This window comes from Heterocephalus glaber, unplaced genomic scaffold, assembly GCF_053883595.1.
Source record: "Heterocephalus glaber isolate CG9 unplaced genomic scaffold, H.glaber_assembly_v1.0 deba00001452, whole genome shotgun sequence".
NCBI classification, from domain to species: Eukaryota; Metazoa; Chordata; class Mammalia; order Rodentia; family Bathyergidae; genus Heterocephalus; species Heterocephalus glaber.
In genome coordinates, this window is record NW_028258302.1 from 3,391,164 (window position 1) to 3,413,746 (window position 22,583).

The 22,583-nt window shown below is 39.5% G+C and overlaps 1 protein-coding gene across 14 annotated transcripts in view; it reads right to left on the reverse strand.

Moving 5' to 3' along the window:
• Nfyc (nuclear transcription factor Y subunit gamma) overlaps positions 1-22,583 on the reverse strand; it is a 68,645-nt gene that overhangs the window by 41,845 nt on the left and 4,217 nt on the right. The window contains exon 1 of one of the 14 annotated variants that reach the window (XM_087215200.1): positions 11,912-12,065. The exons of 7 other annotated variants lie outside the window; for them this stretch is intronic. In XM_087215200.1, the coding sequence (XP_087071326.1) occupies positions 11,912-11,984 (73 nt within the window). In that variant the 5' untranslated portion in view covers positions 11,985-12,065. Of the gene's footprint in view, positions 1-11,786; positions 12,066-22,583 lie in introns of those variants that run through there. 6 more of the 14 variants (XM_087215199.1, XM_087215198.1, XM_087215207.1 and 3 more) reach the window with 6 other exon arrangements.

Here is a 22,583-nt window from a genome sequence, read left to right on the forward strand (position 1 = left end):
GCAAATATATATTTAAATAAAGGTCGTCTCTTCTTTTATAAATATGAAATAATTTTAATTTTGAAATAATTTTAAAACCCCTTCAAGCTAAATTTACAAATGTTTTAGTTTCAAATAAGCAAAAAACTAAAGCTGAAAATGACTAAGAATGATCGAAATTTAAATTCCTCAGAATGTCAATGATCAGTCGATCGATACACAGGGTTTTCCTGAAGACTAATTTAAAAACATTTAAATTCTTAGAGCATGTTTCTTTTGACACTTCAGACTTCTGTTAAGTTAAAAGTATGTGGTTGTTTTGTCTTGTGGAAGGAATGAAACTTGGGAGTTTAGACCAGCTCCTTACCCTACTGGTCCTACCTGGCCCCACCACCCAAAAAAAGATTCTGTTTGAAGCTGAGGAGAGCTCTGGCTGGTTCCACCTCTTCAAGATCCTGGAGTAAAGGAAATATATTCTGGAAAGGAAGGATTTTTGAGAATATCTCATGGATTATAACCAATGTTTATGGGGTTTAACGGGATACCATTATTAAAAAACCTACCTTTATAGTAAAAATGATAAGAAAATTAAATTAAATACATATACTCACTAACTAAACATATTTCCTCCCCAAGAAATCATTCCTGGCACACAATCAAATCTATTTCTATAAGTAGCATTTTCAGACTAGTTTGTGTGGCATATTATTATTGTTACTGCATATTATTTTTTAAACCTAAAATTTCCACGCTATTTTCTCCCCAGTCCTTGCAATTGTCCTTGTTTCTGGCACACCCTCAAGGCAAATATGCCTTGAACATGGTGGAGATTCAAAACACACATCTACTAAATGATCAAACACAAGCAGCTCAAGAACTATTTTAAGACTTCAAGTACCACTGGCCCCACTTGAGTCTTTTCTTTGAAATCTTCACACAGGGACATTCCTTAAGTACTTGTGTTCAGTTGTACAGCAATCTCTGCAGTAATCCAATGGAAGAGGCAAAGAGTGGGGATGGAGAGAAACCTGTTCTACTTTAGAAAATGAAGCACAAATATAGACAATTACTTAATCATAGGCTCCACAGGAAAACAGAAGACTGCGCTGGTTAATCAGTCTAAAAACTGTGGGGAGGCAGAGAATTCTCCATTAAAAACCTGAAGGGTGTTGTAAGAATATCAATATGAGGTTGGCTGTACTGATTTGGCTGTACAGATTCTGCTGACTCACAGACATACTGTGAATTCTGCCCTCTGCTTAGTATCTTTTATCACTGATTTAAATGCTTAAGGAGAGAGAGAGAGAGAGAGAGAGAGAGAGAGAGAGAGAGAGAGAGAGAGAGAGAGAGAGAGAATAAGTCCTCTAAGCCAACCAAACCCTAAATCTTCCACCTCCACGTAGACAGCTGTCAGGAATTGAAAATGTCAAGACCACTTCAAGAGTACAAAGCAACTGAGATGGTTATGTTAATTCTTAACATACTTGACACTTGTATGTACTTACTTCACATGTTTTAAAATAGCTTAACATCTCATTTTTTTCCTCACAAACACCTAAGACAGCGCAGGTACAAATCTCATCTGACAGAAACTTCATGCAGGTAAGCTGAAGGACTTGGCCAAGGGCACAGGACAAGAATATGCCATAGCTTGAATTAGAACCCATGTCTCCTGATTCTCAGTTCTATGCTCTTTTACTTAATATTCCCCTCCCACTTTAGAACTGTTAATTCAATAGCTGACCAAAAACTTAAGAACCTATAAATCTGTCAAGCTTTTTTAATTTTCCTGATCATTCTCCTGAAAAAAGGGACTCCCCAAATTCCAAGATGCCAGATTCTCATACATTTCAAGATGGAAACCTTTCAATTTTTAAGCTTGTTTAACTTTTGGTTTCCTAGCCGGCATGGTGGCGCAAGCCTGTAACCCCAGCACTCAGGAGGCTGAGGCAGGAGGATCACCATGACTCTGAGGCCTGCCTGGGCTACATAGTGAGCTCAAAGCAAGACTCTGTTTCAAAAGAAAAAAAAGTTTCTGTTTCCTCCAAGTAGTGAAACTACATCACCAAGTTCCCAATAGAGGAGATGAAAGGCCTTATAGGCCCAGTTCACTTTCCTAGGGCCTGGTGAATTTCACTATAGTTCAGATCAACCTTAGACACTTATAGGAGGAATCATCTGGTTAAATTCTATGCAGTGTTTCAAAATTATAACTACTACAACACCGAGAACATGGTGACAATGTTATTTTAATTACCCCAGTCATCACTCCAAGACACCAGAAATCCTTTGTTATCTGCCTCACGAGGGGTAAAGCAAGGATTATAAATCACAGCTAGAAAAAGAATTTTTTTTTTGGTACTAGGGATCGAACTCAGGATCTTCTGCTTGCAAGGCAGGTGCTGGAATATCCCCAGCCCCACAGCTAGAAAATTTTAAACTGATTAAGAACACCATGACTCATCTAAAAATACTAATCTCTGTGGTTCAAGTCAGAAACCTAAAATCCAGGAGCTGTCCAATATACACCACAAAGTATGCAAACTCCTAACACAACTGTATGTACCTACGCTAGAAAAGTTCTTTAACTATTTATTTGACTTTAGTGAATTTAGGATTCGCAAAATGCAATTTTCAAACACTGGTAATGTCTAGTATCTATTTATATAATGCTTTGTTCTGAAAAAGGCTGTAATCCCTTGAGGGGAGGGGATAGTAAACCCAGGGCTTTGCACTGAGCTACTTCCCTGGTCCTTTTTAATATTTTTAATTCTACGACAGGGTCTTGCTGAACTGCATAAGCTGCCTAAGCTAATCGAACTTGTGATCTTCCTGTCTCAACCTCCCAGAGTGGTAGCATTACTGGTGTGCACCACACCTCACACACAGTCACCTTTTTTGGACAACTTTGCAAGAACTCTGGGAAAATTCCTTTTTTTTTTTTTTTTAAATGTATGCCTTTTGGTGGAGAAGCAAGCACAGAAAAAGGGAAAGTGAGAGGAGGAATTAGTCCCATAAAACATACAAAGCTTTATAGATTGTTTTCCAGTGTATAATAAGAAGTACAAATAAGGCTTGTGTCCTTAGACTCTGCCTGATTCTCATCCACCAAATGGGGATGATAATCTTCTGTCCTACCCATATTAGGTAGGTACCAAATAAGAGAATGAGTATAAATCACTTCATTAACTAAAGTACTATGCTTCATATACTATTACCTAGTTTAACTATCTTCAAGGGTAGCTGTACGGGCATTTGGCCAGTTAATTACCAGAAGTAAAATAATCATGGGGTTCAGGATATAAATAACCGAGTGAAATGGCTGGAAATTTACCACCATTTCTCTAGTGAAAAGTTTCTTACTGCCTTTTTTTAAGAATGAGGATAATATACTTAACCTAGAAACTAAATATAGGTGCCTTATATTGAAAAAAATTCTGCTAAATCCTATAGATGAGGCTGGTCACAGACCTAGTAACTGTGTGTGCTGTTCATTGGCATTACCATGATTGGGTGGCTATAAATTACTTGTTAAGCAAATACTGCCAAGTTCCTACACGTATATTTTTGGTTGGCTTCACACAGGATGCTGCCATCTGAGACTTTACAAAACTAATGCAAGTAAGACTGAATCCAATGTAACTCAGAAATCACTGGGATGGAGGTACAAAGGAACTACTTAATAAGATCTCAAGGAAATGTCTGTATGTCTTCAAAGCAAGTGAAAGCCACCAGGCTCTAGGGCAGCATTTCTAATCTTTTACATGTCAATCCACAAAGAAAAAAACATTAGTATTAGTTTCTTGCATATTCAGCCTGTGAGCTGATACTGATGCCCTCACTCAAGAGTGTATCATGTACAGTGTATTCTATATTGTTTCGGTTTTTTTTGGTACTGGGGATCAAACTCAGGACCTTATGCTTGCGAAGAAGGCAGCGGAACCACTGAGCTCAATCCCCAGCCCAATTCTATATTCTGAAGAAGATGTGAGCTAACAACACCTTTATCTTGTGCATACCTAGAAAAAGAGTCATATTTTTTCTATTTTAATTAAAATAAAAATTAACAAGGAGTAAAGAATATTACTTCCACATGGAAGCTGCCCAGACAGATAAAAGAGGTGTGCAATCAAAAATACTTAGACCACAATGATCTAGAAGACTCCATTGTGCTTGTTTCTGAATTTCTCAACTTGAGGGTTAAACCTTTCTGCTTCCATCTCTGACGTAAAGCTTTTTTCATCCGTCTATTCTCTTCCTTATTCTTTCCTGGGCCGGGGATTTAGCTCAGTGGTTTTGCCGCCTGCTGCACAAGCGCAAGGACCCGAGTTTGATCCCTGGTACCAAAAAAAAAAGAAGTGGCCTTATTCTTTCCTATCTGGCCTCCCAGTTCAGCTATCATCTCCGTGAGTTTCAATTCCAAATGTACATCACCAATTTTGATATTTCTCCAAAGCTCCAGTCCTGAATGTACGAACTGTCTGCTGGATATCTCCAACTGGGAAGCTATTCAGACCGAAATTTCCTGTGCCCAAACTCAAATCTATCTTCTTTCCTCAAACCTGCTCCTTATAACTTTTGTTTCTATCTGACAGTGACATCCTTCCTCCTCTGTTCCTCAATTCTAATCATCTACTAAATTCTACAATAACTTTCCAACAGTGTCCATCCCCTGACCTTTCTTCATATTGCCACTATCTCTGTCCACAACCTCATCAACTCTGTGTGATAATAAAAATGATGACGATGACGATGACTACTAATACCATTTAGCAATTATTGTGTCAGGTCCAGTTTTAAGCCCTTTACGTTACTACTTTTATAACCTCCCACAATCCTATGAGGGTTGTGAAACTTAAGCATGTGAACTGACTATACTGTTCAGTTTCTAGTGTCCTTGATTCAAATACATTTTCCATAAACATATGTAACCAAACTTGCAAGAAACACAGCTCTGAAAAAGCCATGTCAATCTACTACCATAAATCTTCCACAGTCACCAATGTTAATTAGAGGGTGTTCACATTTCTGAGCCTGGAAGTCAAGGTTCTCCATCATTTGATCCCAACTTCTCGAGATTTCTTTGTACTATCACTCCTTTTTTTTCCTTTTTGTTTTTTGAGACAGCATCTTGCTATGTAGTTCAGGCTGGCCTCACACCTGCAATGATCCTCCTGCCTCTGCTTCCTGAGTGATGAGATTACAGGTGTGAGCTACTATACTCGGCTATCATTCTGCTATCATTCCTTTCTGTCCTTAACTCATCTCCTTATGCTCTAAGCAGAGTAGCCCATTTATGGCTGCCTTTAGTACAAGCTGCACTTTTTTTTTTAAAAAAAACAGTACTGAGACTGAACCTAGAGCCCTCACACTGAGTTTCATTCCTATATCTCCAGCCCTTTTTTAATATTTTATTTTGAGACTAAATTGTTTAGTTACCTGAGCTGGATTTGTAATCCTCCTGCCCTAGCCTTCCAGAATGCTCGGGACTGCAGGCGTGTGCAACTAATCACACCTGGCTCAAGCTGCATTGCGTGACTCATGACCTTGCTCCTTCTGTTCCCCATGTTGGGAATATCTTTGTTCCTACAACCCTAAGACCAACACTGTTAAATGTCTTCTCTCATTCCTAAACCAAGATTTCCCTCGCCTGGATTCTGTGTACTTTTCCTGTATTTTCCCAACAGTTTCTAATACTTGCTATACATCATCATCTCCTCTACCATATTGTGAAAAACTGAGTAAAATTTTCACAGGTATACATTTTTAACATTTCCACAAAAAAAAAAGACAAGCATGCACAGTGAACTGATAAAAGGAAGCATAAAGCATCCAAATTTAAGATATCTTCAAAGGTAATAACTATAAAGCTTAGTTAAAAAGAAAAATTCTATCTAGACATTTCTAGTCAAGCAGGTCTTCCCTTTCGTTTTCTACATAACTGAAATGAGAGATATGGATCAGAATGATACTACTTCCAAGAAAAAAGGATAACCAAGTGAATCAGCATTGCAGCTTGCTGGGGTGTTATTCTAGCCTTCTTTCTTTGAACAAAGTAACACAAGGTCACAGACTATGTTATCTCACTTTAAAGTTAACATTTACAAGGGCCAGAGATTTAGCTCAGTGGTTTTGCCGCCTGCTGCGGGCAAGCGCAAGGACCTGAGTTCTATCCCTGGTACCAAAAAAAATATTTTAAAAATTAAAAAAAAAATAAAGTTAACATTTACAAGGTATTTTTTTCTTTAGTTCTTCCTTAACACTGGAATTTAACTTCATTTTTTTCACTATAGGATGCTAAACTGGAATTTATAATACTCTGAGTAAAGAAAAACTTTCGGTCCATTACTAAACAGTGGGTTCGGATGCTGGCATGCCACTAGGAAAGACAGGAAGATAAGGATGATAACACAAAATCTGACTAAGTCCTGAAGAGCTGAGCCCAATACTGAAGCAGCAAAAAGAACAGATTAAAAGAATACTAGGCAAACAGAGTGGTGGTGCACCCCTGTAATCCTAGCATTCTAAGAGGCTGAGACAAAAAGATCATGAGTTCCAGCCCAGCTTGGGCAACTTAACAAGACCTGTCCAAAATTTTAAAGGGGGAGAGGGCACATCTAAACTTCTGTGTAATGTATATATTATCCAGCTGTGTCTAATTTTCAATCATAGTACATTTCAGGTCTTAAATATTATGCAAGTTATATCATTCAATTTCTCATTCTTTCACTAAGCTGCAACTTTTGCTTGAATATACAAAGGTGATAGGGAAAAATTTTTTAAATTTTCAAAAAATCATGGTCTATTAAACATATGCAAAATAAGAAGAAAAAGCCATGACTGCCCAAACATACATGACACATACAGAAATGATACCACTTTGCTGGTGGGAAAATCTACAACTGGCATAGTTAAAATATTATTTTGGGAGAACACAGACAATGATTCCTATTTTAATCATCACAAATGCTTAAAATGACCCTAGGATCTTTGTTTTATTAAACATACGTTACTTTAAGGACTCACTTAAAGAACTAACCCCTAACTTAGAGAATTAGCTTGTTCTTGGAGTGTTACTAATTTAAAAAGTAAAAAACACTAACTGGAATGCAGGTGTTTTGCTTGTATGCCTTAGTTTACTTCCTTGTAATGCATAAAAGTAACCCAGCTCTCAGGGACATCTCAGCCAGGTGGGCACCATTAGCTTGCTAGCTGATCCTCTGTTTTCTAAATAAGCAACTGGCTGAGGCAAGAGATCTTCAAATCCCAAAAGGGATGCTGAGTCCGCTGCCACAGCAGACTTTGTAATGCATGGATTCCTTGTGGAGACTTAACAGGCCTCCACCATGGCCTATTTTCTCTCTGTTCCTTCTGTATCCAAACAGAAAACCTGTGTGGAGGTACCAAAAAGAAGAAAAGCATGAAAGACAAAAAGTAAAAACACCTAGAGGAATAAAAGCAGCATGCAATGAACTGAATGGGAATCAAATCTTTTCTCTTTAGACCAGTCACTAAAAAGCTCAAAGACCTTACTAAGGCCATCTAATCTTTCAGGGCCTCAATTTCTCCACGTTGTGAGACTTACATTCTCTAAATGATTCCCATGAGCCTAACTTACCAGTTTTCAAATTCTGTATGTATAATTATCAACCATGCATGGAAGGGAGAGATTTAATAGGGCAGGAAATCAAATAGGGCTGGGCAAAAATAATTTTATTCATGAAGGCAATCATGATCAGCTTCAAAAACACTTTTTGAAAGACAGGCATGATGGTGCATGCCTGTAATCCCAGCACCCTGGAGAGGCAAGACAGGAGGATCACAAGTTTGAGCCCAGCCTGGGTAACAGGGATTCAAGGATGCCCTTTCTAAAAATATAAAATTTAAAAAGGGGTTGGGGGATGTAGCTAGGTAAAGAGATTTTGGGTTCGATCCTCAGCACTGGGAGGGAAAAAAAGAATGCTTTTGGGCAGGGTGCAGCAGTACACATCTGTAATTCTAGTTACTCTGGAGGCTGAGGCAGGAGGATGTCAAGTTAAAAGGCCAACCCAGGCAACTTAGCAAGACTCTCAAAATTAAAAAAAAAAAGGGGTGGGGGATAGAGCTGTGTTCCATAAGTTCAATCTTCAGTACCCCACCCACTCACAAAGAATTTTTTTTTTTGGTTACTGAAGCTCCACCCCCAAGTATATAGTCCCCCCCCCCCCCATGGAACCCAGGGATGCTCTACCACTGAGCTACCTTCCCCTCAGTCCTTTCTAACATTTTAAATTTTAAGACAGGGTCTTGTTGAATCATCCAGGCTGGGCCTGAATTTGAGATTCTCCTGCCTCAGCCTCTCTAGCAGCTGTGTTTACAGGTATATACCACCACATTCAGCTAATCAGAACAGGAGACCCCATCTTGTTTTAGGAACAAAAAGTTTACTGTGACATTTACTGTTTTCATATGTACATATCCCCAGAACTCAAATTTTATTTGGAGATGATACAGAAAGGAGGCACAACAGTGCTGACTGACCATGTCTAAGAAGGAGTGACTTGATGGGACAGGAAATCGAACAGATCACAAAATATGGGGGGAGTCCCCTAAAAATACAATAAACTGTAGGCTTGTAAAATGGTGTGAAAGAAATCACCATGGGTTTCCATCATTTACATTAAAAAAAGTACCTCACAGTAAGAATAAACTGTGTATTCAAGACACAATGTTTTAAGTCTTCCTCCCAGCATTTACTTGCTTGCTGCCACTCTGCAAGCTGCAACTGCCTCCCAAACTTGAACAGTGAGAGAGATCATATGACCACAAAGTAAACAAAAAAAAAATAGCTTTAGTTTACTTTATAAATATTTGGTGTGCAAACTAAAAATGTAACCTCTGCTTGTAAACATGGGCAACCATTACAACTTACCTACATTACAGTGCAAATCTCAGAATCCAATCAGAACAGCCTTCCAATTTTTATTCTGAGGTTCCTAAATCTAATGCTGGTTTTTTTTTGGTACCAGGGATCGAACTCAGGACCTTGCACTTGCAAGGCAGGCAGCAGAACCAATGAGCTAAATCCCCAGCCCTCTAATGCTGTTTTTAACAACAGCATTCTCACTTCATCTTATTCTGAGAGGCCCTTAATTTTTGACAAAGGAGTTAATATTCTTTCATAGAACTCTTGATGGATGAAAGTATGATGGTCTCAAAGTGTGCATTAAGCAGATATGTCCTGTCAGCATAAACAGGAACAGGCAGGTGAAGGCATGTGTGTTAAGTTTAAACAAACTACTTTGTAAATATACTAAAATATCGGCATTTTTTTTCAATGCTACACCTATCTACATAAACACTCTCCCAATTCACTTGGAAGCCAGCTAGTACTTATGCAACAATTCATAATCAGCACTTTGACATACATGATGTCACTCAAGACTCACCACTAAATAAGATGCTATTTTGAGGCCTGTTTTAAATGTGAGGAAGCTGATACTGAGGGTCTGAGTTGCCTAAGATCACAAAGCTTGTGACAGAGATGAGTGGGAATGGAACACTTCTCCTAACTTTAAATGGCTTGCACTGTGCTGCCTCAAAATATTACCAGAGTAAAAAAAAGACCAAATCCTAGACTTCATCTAAGCCTCACCCACATACTCCCCCCAACCACACTCAGTTTATAGTTAAACTCCAGAAGGCCTTTGCTCTTTCTGGAAATAAAGTTTCCTTCATTTCTCTGAAAACATTTACCTGTCTAGAGTACTAAATTGGGAAATCATGTATCTGCCATTCAATATCCACCAGAAAATATCTTAACTTACCAGAGGCTTTGCAAAGGCATGCCAATGTACGTTTTTCCAGAGTGGGTCAGATTCTCTAAGGGTCCGTTACTCTAAAAGGGTGAAGAACCTAAGATATTTAAGTAGCTAAATCCACACATTTCTCAAGTTCATAGAGTTTTTATCTCAGCCTCATGCTGTATCCCACCTTCACTTTACCTGCCCTATCCCATGGCTTCTCCAAGAGCTAACAGGGTCATTCAGTATCTGTAACTGTTTCTTAAATTATATCAACCTGGAGCAAATTGTAACATATAACCAGTGGCCTGTAAAAATAAATTTAAATTAGAATAATTGGCCCTTATGTAATACTTAACACATACTCCTTTCTCCTAGGATCTAAATTCCCAAAATGAACATTTTCTTACCATAAGCATTCCAATCTCCCAAAAGGAGTTTCACAAACACAACTACTTTGGACTCCTGAAATACCATTCTTCACAAAGAGCTCTCTAGATTACAAAGAAGACAAGGTAGCGTGCAAGGAATTCTGAATCTGTTAGGCAGTTCAATCAACTATCACATCAAAAAGGATTCAGAATTTTTTGCCAGGGGGAGGGAAGAGTCAAGTGGGAGAGAATGAATGCAGCACTACTGTCTTATTGCTTAAAAACTCTTAGTTTGAATCTGTAACAGATTCCTAGTAACCACTGGACTTGAACATCAGAAGTACAATCTCTTTTCATCTTAAATAGAGCTTTTCAGTCCAAACCTGTACAAATAAACTTTGTCCTTCAATCTTTCAATTCCTCGGCAATTTTTCAAGGTCACTTTTCTGATCAACGACAGAGGCCTGTATCCAGGAACTTTGACTGTTAACTACCACTCTAAACTGGAAGAGTCCAAAATGTAAACCCCTAGAGATCTGTCAAGTAAATCCTTTACTCAAGGGGAAGCTAGGGAAGGCAAATCAACACCCTCTAAACTTCTCTTTTAATAGGGCCCGCTCCTTCTCCCTAACCAGAGAGAGTGCTGCTGGCTCACTGCTCTACACCGAGTCTGCTGCAGAAATGTTCCAATGACCTTCATTCCATATTTGCAAATAAAAAGAAAACAAAGAACTCCTTTTTAAAATTGGGTATATTATAGATCGTAGTGCATGGGATTGAAGATTTCACTGTTCACAAGAACTGACTGTTAATGATTAGCAACCTACATTAGCTTCATTTACCTAAAGAGGGAGAAAAATATCAAGGGCAAAAGATATGGTGCCTATACTCTTAACTTTCCTATTTACAAACTGCAAATGAATTAGGATTTTAAACATTTCATATTGAAAATGAAAAGCATTTTGCTAAGAATCAAATCAACACCTGACAAAATGTTTGAAATGGGTGGGAAAAGATTTGCTCATCACTGCCAGTATAATGGACAAGTATGTTTCTAACCAGCATTCTAAGCTAAAATGTGCATTTTAAAATAAAGATTGTTATTAAATTAATATTCATTAGAATCTAGAGGCAGACAGGTAGATCAAAAAAGTTATGGGACAATTTCACACTGGCATGTGGGCCCTCATTAGAATCTGCATCTGTGCAAATCGTATTTTCACACAAATTTTAAATAGTAATAGTGTGCCTTCTATCTCTAAAAATACAGATGTCAACAAAGTGCACAGAAACAGAAAAACTCTTAAAACAACTCAGATTACTCTATAGGAAAGCTTCAGTGCACTTAAACAAAGGAAAATTATTTGGAAAACAGTTAAGTTTACCCAATGCAAAGAGAAAGTACTTTGCTTCTGTGTGTCCCTGAAAAATGATTAGCCCTTCTTCTTGTACCAGATCTTGTCGATACTCAACTAGGAGAAGAAATCCTAGCTGAAGGACATGCAAAATCTAAACAGACCAAGGTATTCTAGGTGCACCAAAAGGTATGCAAGGAATGTAAAGTGGCCATTTTCTGAAACAGTGCAACTTGTCTACACTCTCTGAAGCTAAACAGTTTCTATCATTTCAACACAAAACAAAGAATTAAACTTACCGGGAACTGCATTAATTTTACATGTAGTTATTTATATCTCCTCGGACAGGGAGAATTTAAGTCACTCCTATCCCCCCCCCCCCCCAAAGGACGGAGGAAACAAAAGCAGCAGGAGATGCAGAAACCTGAGTCTGGAATGTCCACTCCAGTGAAAACCCGAACAGCTGTCCCCCCACCCCCCAACAAACTATTCGCCATTTTTCTTTGTCTTTCAGCTGACCCCTGCCTCAGTGAAAAACTCCGAAGCTCCAATGAAGCCCTACAGCCTCCTTCCACTTTAACAGTCAAAGACATTCAATCTAGCCTGCTATTTGACACCAAACCTCGCCTCCAGTGCAGTCCCATTGGCTGAGCTGCTTTATCAGCTAAGAACACAAAGGCATGATTGGCTGTTCACGTCATCAGTTACCTCTTTTGTACACTTCCTGTTTTAAAGTTACCTTGAGAAGCAGAACAGGGGTCAAGATTCAGACTTCAAATACCAGGAACTTAAGAATTGGGAATGCTCAGAAAATATACACAGCAATCGTACTAGGGCCTAATGTGCTTCCAAAACAGGTCACTGCAAATTTAGAATTGATCTTAAAAATCAAAGTGTTGTTAGTTTCCACCCAAAGGATTTCTTTTTTTTCTTGGGTACCGAGGATCAATCTCGGGACCTAGCGCTTGTTAAGCAGGTGGCAGAATCACTGAGCTAAATCCCCAGCCCACGGATTTCTTATTGGCTGTCAAGAGTTCCATTTAAAAATTTTAAGGTTAATTTAACTGCTTGTACTGGTCATCAATGATGTCTGTAAGGGCTGGTACTATATCCTACAACAGTAAACCAGCTAAGCAATATGCACAAGGTTGGAAAATTATGACTAATTAACCTTAATTTTCTGTTGAGCATTAACAGAAGAAAACACAGTGCCTTTAACGGTAATATAGTGATTTTGATCCCTACAAGGTAGCTGCAGGACTTCTAAAAGGCATTTCTCATTACTTCACAGTAACTTTAAAAGCACAGATTACTATAAGGACAAAAAACTTTATGCCAAAACACAAAGTAATCAAAATAGGTAAACTCAAGGTAATGTACAAAGTTGGTGGCAGGGGCAGTGACATTTCAGAACAGTCTACTAAGCCAGGCACAATGGTGCACACCTATAATTTCACTTACGTAAGGGGAGGGGTATCACAAACTCAAGGCCAGTCTGGCCATTTAGAGACCCTGCCTCAAAATAAAAAGGGGTCAAGTATGCTGCCACATGTCTGTAATCCCAGTACTCAGGAGGCTGAGGCAGGAGGACTACAAATTCAATGTTAGCCTGGGCTACATACTAAGACCCTGGGGGCGGGGCTGATGATGTAGCCCAGTGCTAGAGTGCTTCCCTAGCACACTCAAGTCTGCACTCAACTCCCAGCCCCAGAAGTAAAAATCTATCAGGAGGGCCGGGGATTTAGCTCAGTGGTTCTGACGCCTGTCTCACAAGTACAAGTTCCAGCGTTTGATCCCAGGTACCAAAAAAAGTCTATCAGGAACCCAAGAGGAAAATATAACCAGAATTTGAAGGGGGAAGGCTAGCAAAGAAGATGGAACATCAGTGAATACACTCTTAAAAGCACATGACAGCTGGGTGTGATGGCACACACCTGTAATCCCATAACTCACGAGGGTGAGGCAGGAGGACTGACTGGCACAAGTTCAAGGCCCACTTGAACTACCTAGTGAGGCCCTGTCTCAAAAAATAAGCAAAAAAGGGCATTATACTGTAATTTGATGGGATAGCTAATTTATTTAGGGCAGTTACAAAATGTTGATTAGCTTTTAATGTTACAGAGTTTTGATATCATAGAAGATAAACTTTTTCTAACACATTATCAAGAATAAGCAACTCTGCTTATCAGGAGAGATATTAAGAGTATTTTTACTTGCTGCGATGGCTGAAGGTATCCTAGGGTACTGAAGTTCACCAGTGGTAGTCACAGATGTGCTTACAGATTTAGAGATCTATGCTTAAAGTTTTTTTGGGTTTTTTTGGTATTGAGGATCGAACTCGGGACCTTGCGCTGGCGAGACAGGTGGCGGAACCACTGAGCTAAATCCCTGGCCCCATTATGCTTAAAGTTTTAAGAGAAAGTTCTCAATATGGTTAAAATCCATTAATGTGCCTTGCTTCTGTGCCTTTTCTCTTTGTAAAATATTCAAATAGAAACATCTATTACCTGAAACATTTAACAATCTCCTTAGATCTGCTTCCTCCCATGAAAGCAAAGTTCCTTAGGACTCACACAGTTGTTCTCCCAGGTAGATGAGATCTTTACTAGAAATTCCTGGCTTGACCTCACAGAACTCATCCTTAGCATATGTAGAGATTCGGCATGGCCTGTCCTATCACTCTGCCACATTACTTTTCTATATACTGTAGTCATTTCTCACAGTGAAGTGAAATAATTTCTGATCATCAATTAGTGTGAAGGTTCATTATAGACTTTGCTTCTCTAATTCTCACTACAACTCCTTTTATACACAAGAAAAAGGAAGGCTCTGAAAATGAAGTTAACTGACTCCTAACCACACTAGCTGCACACTCAGATCCTAGAGTTCTGCTTTTTCCACTGTACCACACTACTTACCAAGACACTAGCACTTCAGGACACATCTAAGGATATTCTTAGGTGCCATAAACCATTACCCAACTTTACTAATTTAAAAAACTAGAAATCTGGGCCAGGGATTTAGCTCAGTGGTGCCACGCCTGTCTGGCAAGTACAAGGTCCTGAGCTCAATCCCCAGTACCAAAACAAAAACAACAACAACAACAAAAAAGGGCTGGGGATTTAGCTCAGTGGCTCCACACCTGCCTTGCAAGGTCCCGAGTTCAATCCCCGTACCAAAAAATAAAATAAAATATAAAAATAAAAACTAGAAATCTGACTAACATTACATTTCATTTGCCCATCAGAGACCTAGCTAAGTATCTAACAAAATAGCACCCTTTAAACTCCACAGATGTTATTAATAAATTATTAATAACACTGAGCTGGTAATTAACCACATTTATAAGGACTTGAAACAACTAAACCATTAACAATAATATATATTAGGATGCTGTATTAAGGGAATGTGAGGCAATTTCACTCTGGCATCCAAAGAAGAGTTTAGTGATGCTAACAGGCTATATTATGGGGCAGTTCCTGAAGCTACTGAGTTATAAGTGTTATTGTTTTCACAAAAGCTTAGATCATAGACTCTGAATAGCTATTTCCAGGCTGTGAAGAGAAGGCATACTAGAACCTCTCTAACCCCACAACACTGAGGACCAAGTCAGCTGCACAGAAGAAAAGAAGCTTGGGGTGCAGGCAGAGAATATGTTCACAACTTCACAGTTAATTACTGTCAGTGGGCCGGGGATTTAGCTCACTGGTTCTGCCACCTGCCTCTCAAGCTCAAGGACCTGAATTTGATCCCCGGTACCAAAAAAAAAAAAAAAAAATTACTGTCAATATGGTAAAACTAAACACGTGTCTGTCAGGCAAAGCTGGCTCCCCTTCTGTATGACACTGGGCTAATCCCAAGCCTCAGTTTGTCCATATTATCACATATATGATTATCACTATCTATATTATGAATACACTGTAAGGATTAGACGAGCTAATATAAAATATAGTGTACCATGCTTGAATAAGCACTGAAAAAACAAAGTGTCAAAAGTCACCAATCTTGCCTCATTTTACAAAGAAGATAAGGACCAGAGAGGGGCAAGAACTGTGTAAGGCTCTATAGCTACTTCAAGAGAAATGTGACTTCTATCCCAGTGTACCATGCACACCTGCAGCAAGCAATTCCTTAGCAATAAGGGGCCATATGGGAGGACGCACTCCCAGCTGCTACTAAAAAATCTCCAGTTTTTATGCCGGAAATCCATGCCTTTCACCACCAATCTAAGCCGAGGTCTGTTTATTGTTTCAAAAGTCTGCCCTTCAACTCTGCTTTTGATGTGCCAGATTAAACCAATCATGTCCCTCGATACTCTGTGAAGTCCTTCGGCATAGTTTTTATTAGGTCTTGGCAGTATACAAGAGAAACACTTCAACTCCTATTTCTCATCAACAGTCACCTTTATAGAACTCAAGCCACAGTGGGAAGGGAACTCAAATTGTCCTTGGACTCCATTTGGCAGTCTGACCCACACACTACAGTTTTCTCTCTTCTGTCATTACTGTGGACTAACAGCCTCGTGGAATCTCTGGAATCTCTGAAACTGCATTCCCATTCTTCTCTGGCCCTGGATCTCAGTATCCTCTAGACCAGACAACTGGATTTTCTCACCCTAAAAACACTCAGATCACTATGAGAAAAATCAACAACTTGTTACATGATTCAAGCTTCAGTGCTATCAAGGCAGGGAGAGGAACTGGTGTTCAGTAGCTGCCTACTTACTAGCTGTGTGATCCTGGCCTATTACTTAATCATCTCTGAGCTCATTACTTCATGTGTACAATGGAAAAAAGTAACACCAATTCACAGGAATACTGTATTGAGAAAGGAAAAGCATTCAGCATATTACCTGGAATATGGTAACTGTTCAATTAATGTCTATTTAGTTCTAACACATTATAATTACTTTTCAATACATCTCCATTACCCAAAAAGGACTTTTTGAACATAGTAACTGTGTCTTTTTTCTTCCTCCTCTCCCTCCCTCGCCCTCTCCCTTCCTTCCTTGGTGGTACTGGGGAATGAACCCAGGGACTTGCACATACTAAGCAGCTGCTCTACACCAACTTCTGTCCCCAGAGCTTTAAAAAAATTATTATTGAGACAGGGTCTTACTAAATTCTCTAGGCTGGCCCTGAACTTGTGATTTTTCTGCCTCAGCCTCCTGAGTACGTACATGGCTGTAATTACAAGTGTGTGCCAGAACACCCAGCAGCAACTGTGACTTTCTTACATTCACATATATCCCTAGTGTTGAGCACCAAGATAAGGTCCAAACCTTAGTCACAACAAGGTGCAATGGGATGGATGAAAGCAAGAGTAAATGTTCTTTTTAAAAGAGCAGAGCAACCACTACCAACTCCAATAATGAAAAGCCTCATGTAGGAACACTGGTCTACAGCAGCAAGAGCTTCAGATTCTTTAAGAGAAGCAACAGCCACATTGTTTTAATGTCAAATCTTTCCATTTTAAATTTTGGTTCCAAAATTTTTAAAAATTATAAATAAATCCCAAGAAAACTAAGGGCTGCCAGAATGTACCTTCTAACCCCTACTTTGTACCTGACTTGGTCCTAAACAACTATAAGGTATTTCCCAGATCAAATCCACCTCAAGGTTTAAAAACAAAAATTATCAATACATTTTCAAAAGAATCTGACAGAAGGTCTGAAGATAGCCCCCAAAGAAAAACCAGAAATTGCCGCCTGCCTTGCAAGTGCAAGGTCACAAGTTTGATCCCCAGTACTCCGCCCCCAGAAAAGAAAAGAAAAACCAGAAACAAGCTGAGCAATGAACATCATTAGAATAAAGCAATATAGAGCCAGGTGTAGTGGCGCATGCCTGTAGTCCCAGCACTCAAGAGTTCAAGGTGAGACTGGGCTACACAGCAAGTTCCAGGCCAGCCTGGATTACACAGCATGACCTCATCTCAAAAAATACAACAACAAAACAAACAAAAATTATATTATTCAAACAAAAATTAAAACCAATGGGGGCTGGGGATTTAGTGGAGTGGTTCCGCCGCCTGCCTCGAAAGCACAAGGTCCTGAGTTCGATCCCTGGTACCAAAAATAAAAAAGACAAATAAAACCAATGGGCAGAAGATTACCCTAGAGGGACCTACTTCAGCTCTCAGAGCTGTCCAAAGTGGCAACAGCTGACTCAAAAGCTATGAATGGGATAGCTAGGCACAGGCTGCTTCAACCTGTACTTGACTGTGATATGTAAAGGAAGAGAAAGAGCAGCTGTGTGGAGTACCAGAAAAAAGGCCTAGTCTCTGCAGCTCCAGTGATCTAGCTCTAATCCTTCCTCACCATTGTTTAGCTTAGTAACAACCTGCTGCAGCCAAACTTCTAGACTGGGAAATATCTCACAAAGCTACAAGGATTACTGGGATAATTTCACTGTTCAATAAATACTGACTGGCACAGGCACTGTACTAAGCTCTGGATCCTAAATAAAACACCTCAAGGAGGTGAAGGTCTGTAGGAAAGAAGAACCATCAATGTTTTATGTTGAGTCACAACAAGAGGAAATATATGATACAGAAGGACCCAAGGCCTATATAAATTTAAAGTTGGTCAGAGGGGGCTTCTTGGGGAGATTTAAAATCTGAAGGAGCCTACTAAGACCAAGCAAGCATTAAATTCCTGGAAGAGATGTAGTTTGGGTATGGCAGCAGTCAAAAGGCTAGAAGCAAAGTTAGAAAAATAACAGGGTTAGCCAGGCATGGTGGCATATGCCTGAAATCCCAACATTTTGGAAAGCTAAGGCAGGGAAATCTCAAATTCAAGCCCAGCTTGGACAACTTAACTAGATACTGTCTCAAAATTTTTTTAAAAATTTAGAGCTGGGGATTTAGCTCAGTGGTTCCACCGCCTGCCTCACAAGTGCAAGGTCCTGAGTTCAATCCTGGTCACAAAAAACAAAACAAAACAAAAATTTTAAAAGGGCTGGAGAGGCAACTTAGTGCAAAAGCCCTGGGTTCAATCTCCAGTACCAAAAAAACAAAGAGGAGAGGGGAGAGGGGAGAGGGGAGAGGGGAGAGGGGAGAGGGGAAGGGGGAGGAGAGGGGGAGAGAGGGAGGGAGGGAGAGAGAGAGAGGGAGGTGAGGGGGGAGAGGGAGGAGAGGGGGGAGAGGGGGGAGAGGGGGAAGGGGAGGGAAAACAGGATAAGGATACTGAATGACCTAATTACTAGAAAATAAGGTAATGGAGTTGAAAAGCAGCTGAATGGGAAATTTAAGATAAAAAAAAAAAAATCAAGCCAGGGCGGGGGATTTAGCTCAGTGGTTTCACCACTCCCTGCTGTGCAAGCACAAGGATCGGAGTTTGGAGTTCGATCCCCGGTACCAAAAAAAAAAAAAAAATCAAGCCAGCGTGTTGGCGCACCCCTGTAATCTCAGCACTTGGGAGGCTGAAGCAGGAGGTCTGATACAAGTTCAAGGCCAGCCTGGAATACAGAGTGAGACTGTCTCAAAAAAAAAAAAAAAAAAAAAAAGGAAATAAAAATGACCCAGTGCATAACACACGTAGAATAACAACACTGTGGTGATGATGATGGTGATGATGATGATGATGATGATGACTGAAAACCGGATTATATGACCTTTGAAGTCACATTCATCCCCCAAAAGTCTACGTCTTTTGAGACATATCTTACCAGAAAAGTCCTTTCCCACTAGTGGCCAAGCTATCCTACACAAAATGACTCATTTTTATTTACAAATTTCACCAGAACTGCTCAAATGGGCTTCACTACAGACCAGTTAAAACATGAAATGTTTATTCAATGTTCTCACAAATGGGGTTCCGTGGACAAGTAAGTCTGACTAACACTACATAATGTATCCTCCTTTTTGAAGGGACTTAAAGGTACACAAGCACAAAGGCTGTGAATAATGCTTTTTTTTTTTTTTTTTTGGTACCAGGGATCGAACTCTGGTCCTTGCCCTTGCGAGGCAGGTGGGGGAACCTCTGAGCTAAATCCCCGGCCCCAGGCTCTGAATAATTCTATAATAAAGAAATGCATTTGGCCATTATTCTATTACAAATTCTAGGGGAATGAAAAACAAATTATAGGCAACTTTATTCTGAAAACCTTCCAAAATGATTAGATTTTTACACACACTGTGGAGTTTTCCTTTTTAACTTAATACTATGAAAATGACATTAAATACCACCATACATAGTAATCCTCCAACTCCTGAATTATTGTCAACCATGCATGGTCTGCTTCCTAAACATTGTCATTTGATGATAAGCAAATTCTATGCTACAAATAAATTTTAAGAGTTAAAAATGACAAAAGACTTCAGCTTTATATGGCATATACTTTACTATCCCTTTTTCTTTTCTCCTTTAAAATGGATGGATCATGCCAGCAGAGGGGATTTGTATTCTTAACACTGGGTAAATAATCTCACTTCACACAGACCATCAGAAAATTTGCAACTTCTGAGAACAGGGATGAAGGTAACCACATATGGTGAAAACCTTTAGTAACTCACAGATTTAATTTAACCCTATGACATGACAGAAGATAGTCTGTACTCTAAAATGATTTTCCTATGAGTCTTCTCATTCCTCCTTTTACTGAAGCACTGCTCAAGATCACTATTTATGGTTCATACCCATGAATGTATTTAAGAATAGAGCAATCCTTGAGTCCTATTTATAAGAACAAAATGTCAGCTTTAAATGGAGAGTGGTCACTTAAATGGGACACTTTCTGTAACTTAGACATGAAAATGTGAACCTGTAATTTAAATCTGTTCTAGCAACATTCAAATGAAAAGGTTAGACACTAGTTCATTTCTCTAAAATGGATTTGAAGTGTATCCACCAGAAAGTTCTCACTATACAAAGATGCAATGAATTTAGAAGTAATATTGCTGCAAATCGGAAATACCAAAATGAAAAATACAGCCCCCACACTGGAAATGATTTTAATAATCACTGCTTTTGAAAAAATAAAAAGCTTTCATTTTATCAGAATCACTACCACTGAGCACGTGAGGATTATAAGGGGCAATTAAGAGACAACTTTCTACTGAAACAAATGGTCTTACTACTTGTGTATTCAAAAGTTTAAGACTTACCTCAGACTGGCCCACTGAAAACCAGCTCCTAAACCACAATAGCACAAATAAATTAGGTTTTTCTTTTCCTTTCTTTGCAGATAGGGTCTTGTTATATACACATACACACACACACACACACACACACACACACACATAGTGCAGGCTGGCCTTGAACTATGTAACCCAAGCTGTCCTCAGATTCCCTATCCTCTTGCCTCAGCCTCCCAAGTACTCGGATTACAAATGTGTGCCAGTAAGTGGTTACTCCCTCATAGGGAAATCTCACTGCATGTAACAGAGCAGATAATTACAAAAGGCCTCCTCATCAGGGACGCTCTAACTGACTGTCAGAGCAGGCTTTATGCTGTTCCAAAATGGAAATGATGTGTACTGTCATTTATTTACTGACGTACAGTCAGCAATAGGCATCTACCGTATGTTATTGTATTCCTTTCTTATAATTACCCTATAAGACAGGTATTATTATTATTATTACCATTACTTTACAGCATAAGAAAGTAAGCTCAGACAGGTTAAGAACCTTCCCCCAGTGGAGAGGGTGATGGGCGCACAGGTAATGGGGAAACAATAAGAACCAAGATACATCATGTACAGGTACAAGCACCCAATGATAAATGTAAACAAATTGTATACCTAAAATGTACCAATAAAAGAACTTAAGAAAAAAAAGAACCTTCCCCCAGCACACACAGAAGGTAAATATACTCCAGAGACAAAAATTCTTTTCTAGATCTGACTCTAAACTTACCCATATCTCAACTCCCAAAAGGCACTTTGTGGTCAAAGTTTTTGAAATCTATTTCCTCCTGCAATTAATTTACTGATTTAGGTTGGGTGCTTTGGTTCTCTGCAGAAAAATACTAAACTGATCTGTAACCTTCTTAACTTGTCATAATGAATGCATGAAAAAGTCAACAAACAAAACAAAAAGAGACTGTAAGACACGTAACTCCCAACCAGTTTCCTCTGAGAACAAGAAACAGAATGGAAAAGAACAACTTGCTGGCTAAGGAATGTTCTTCATAGGTTGTATGCCTGGGGCTAGACTAAACCTCAAGGTCATCTGTGACCCTAATAATATCCTGTCATTCTCCCTCCACTGCATAAAGTACAGTGTAAACTTTCCACTTAAAGTCATTTCTGCCATCAAGTCAGCCCTTCCACAGGAGAGGCAATTCCGTCCACTGGAGTGATTACTGGTCTCGGACTCCAGTGATCATGGCTAGACTGAGCTCTGTCCTTGTTAAGCTGTAACCTTGCCAAGGTCATCTTACTCTTTAGAGCATTAGTACAAAGGATATGTCTGAAAGAACTGAAGATCACTTCCTGAACTAAAATGTGGTGATTTTTCTTTCCCCATAATATTCTATGGTGTCTAGATAATACAGTATTTAAGAATAAAGCCTCTAATGCCTGTAATCCCAGCCCTAGTTCAGCCCAGCCTAGGAAATTTAGCAGCTCAGCAAGACCCTGGGGTGGGTGGGGGAGACTAAGGATGTAGCTTAGTACAAAGGTCCTAGGTTCAATCCTTAGTAACACTAATACACACACACACACACACAGTTATAGATCTGTGCCTGAATCTGGACTCTACTGGCTGTGAGACCTTAAATTACTTTTTTCTTTCTTTTGAGACAAGTCTCACTATGTTGCCCAGACTGGTCTCAAACTCCTGAGCTCAAGAGATCCTCCCACCGCAGTCTCCTGTGTAGCTGTAACTATAGGCAAGCAAATTACTTAATTACCGTTTCCTCACACACAAAAAGTGACTAAGGTAATAGTATCTACTGCATACCATGTGGAATAATACATTTACACCCTAGCTGGTACAATGTAAGCACTCAAGCCAGGCGTGGTGGCACATGCCTGTGATCCCAGCACTTGGGAGGCTGAGGCAGGAGGATCACCATGAGTTTAAGGGTGGCCTGGGCTACACAGTGAGTTTGAGGCCAGCCTGAACTACATAGCAAGACCTGTCTTAAAACCAAAAA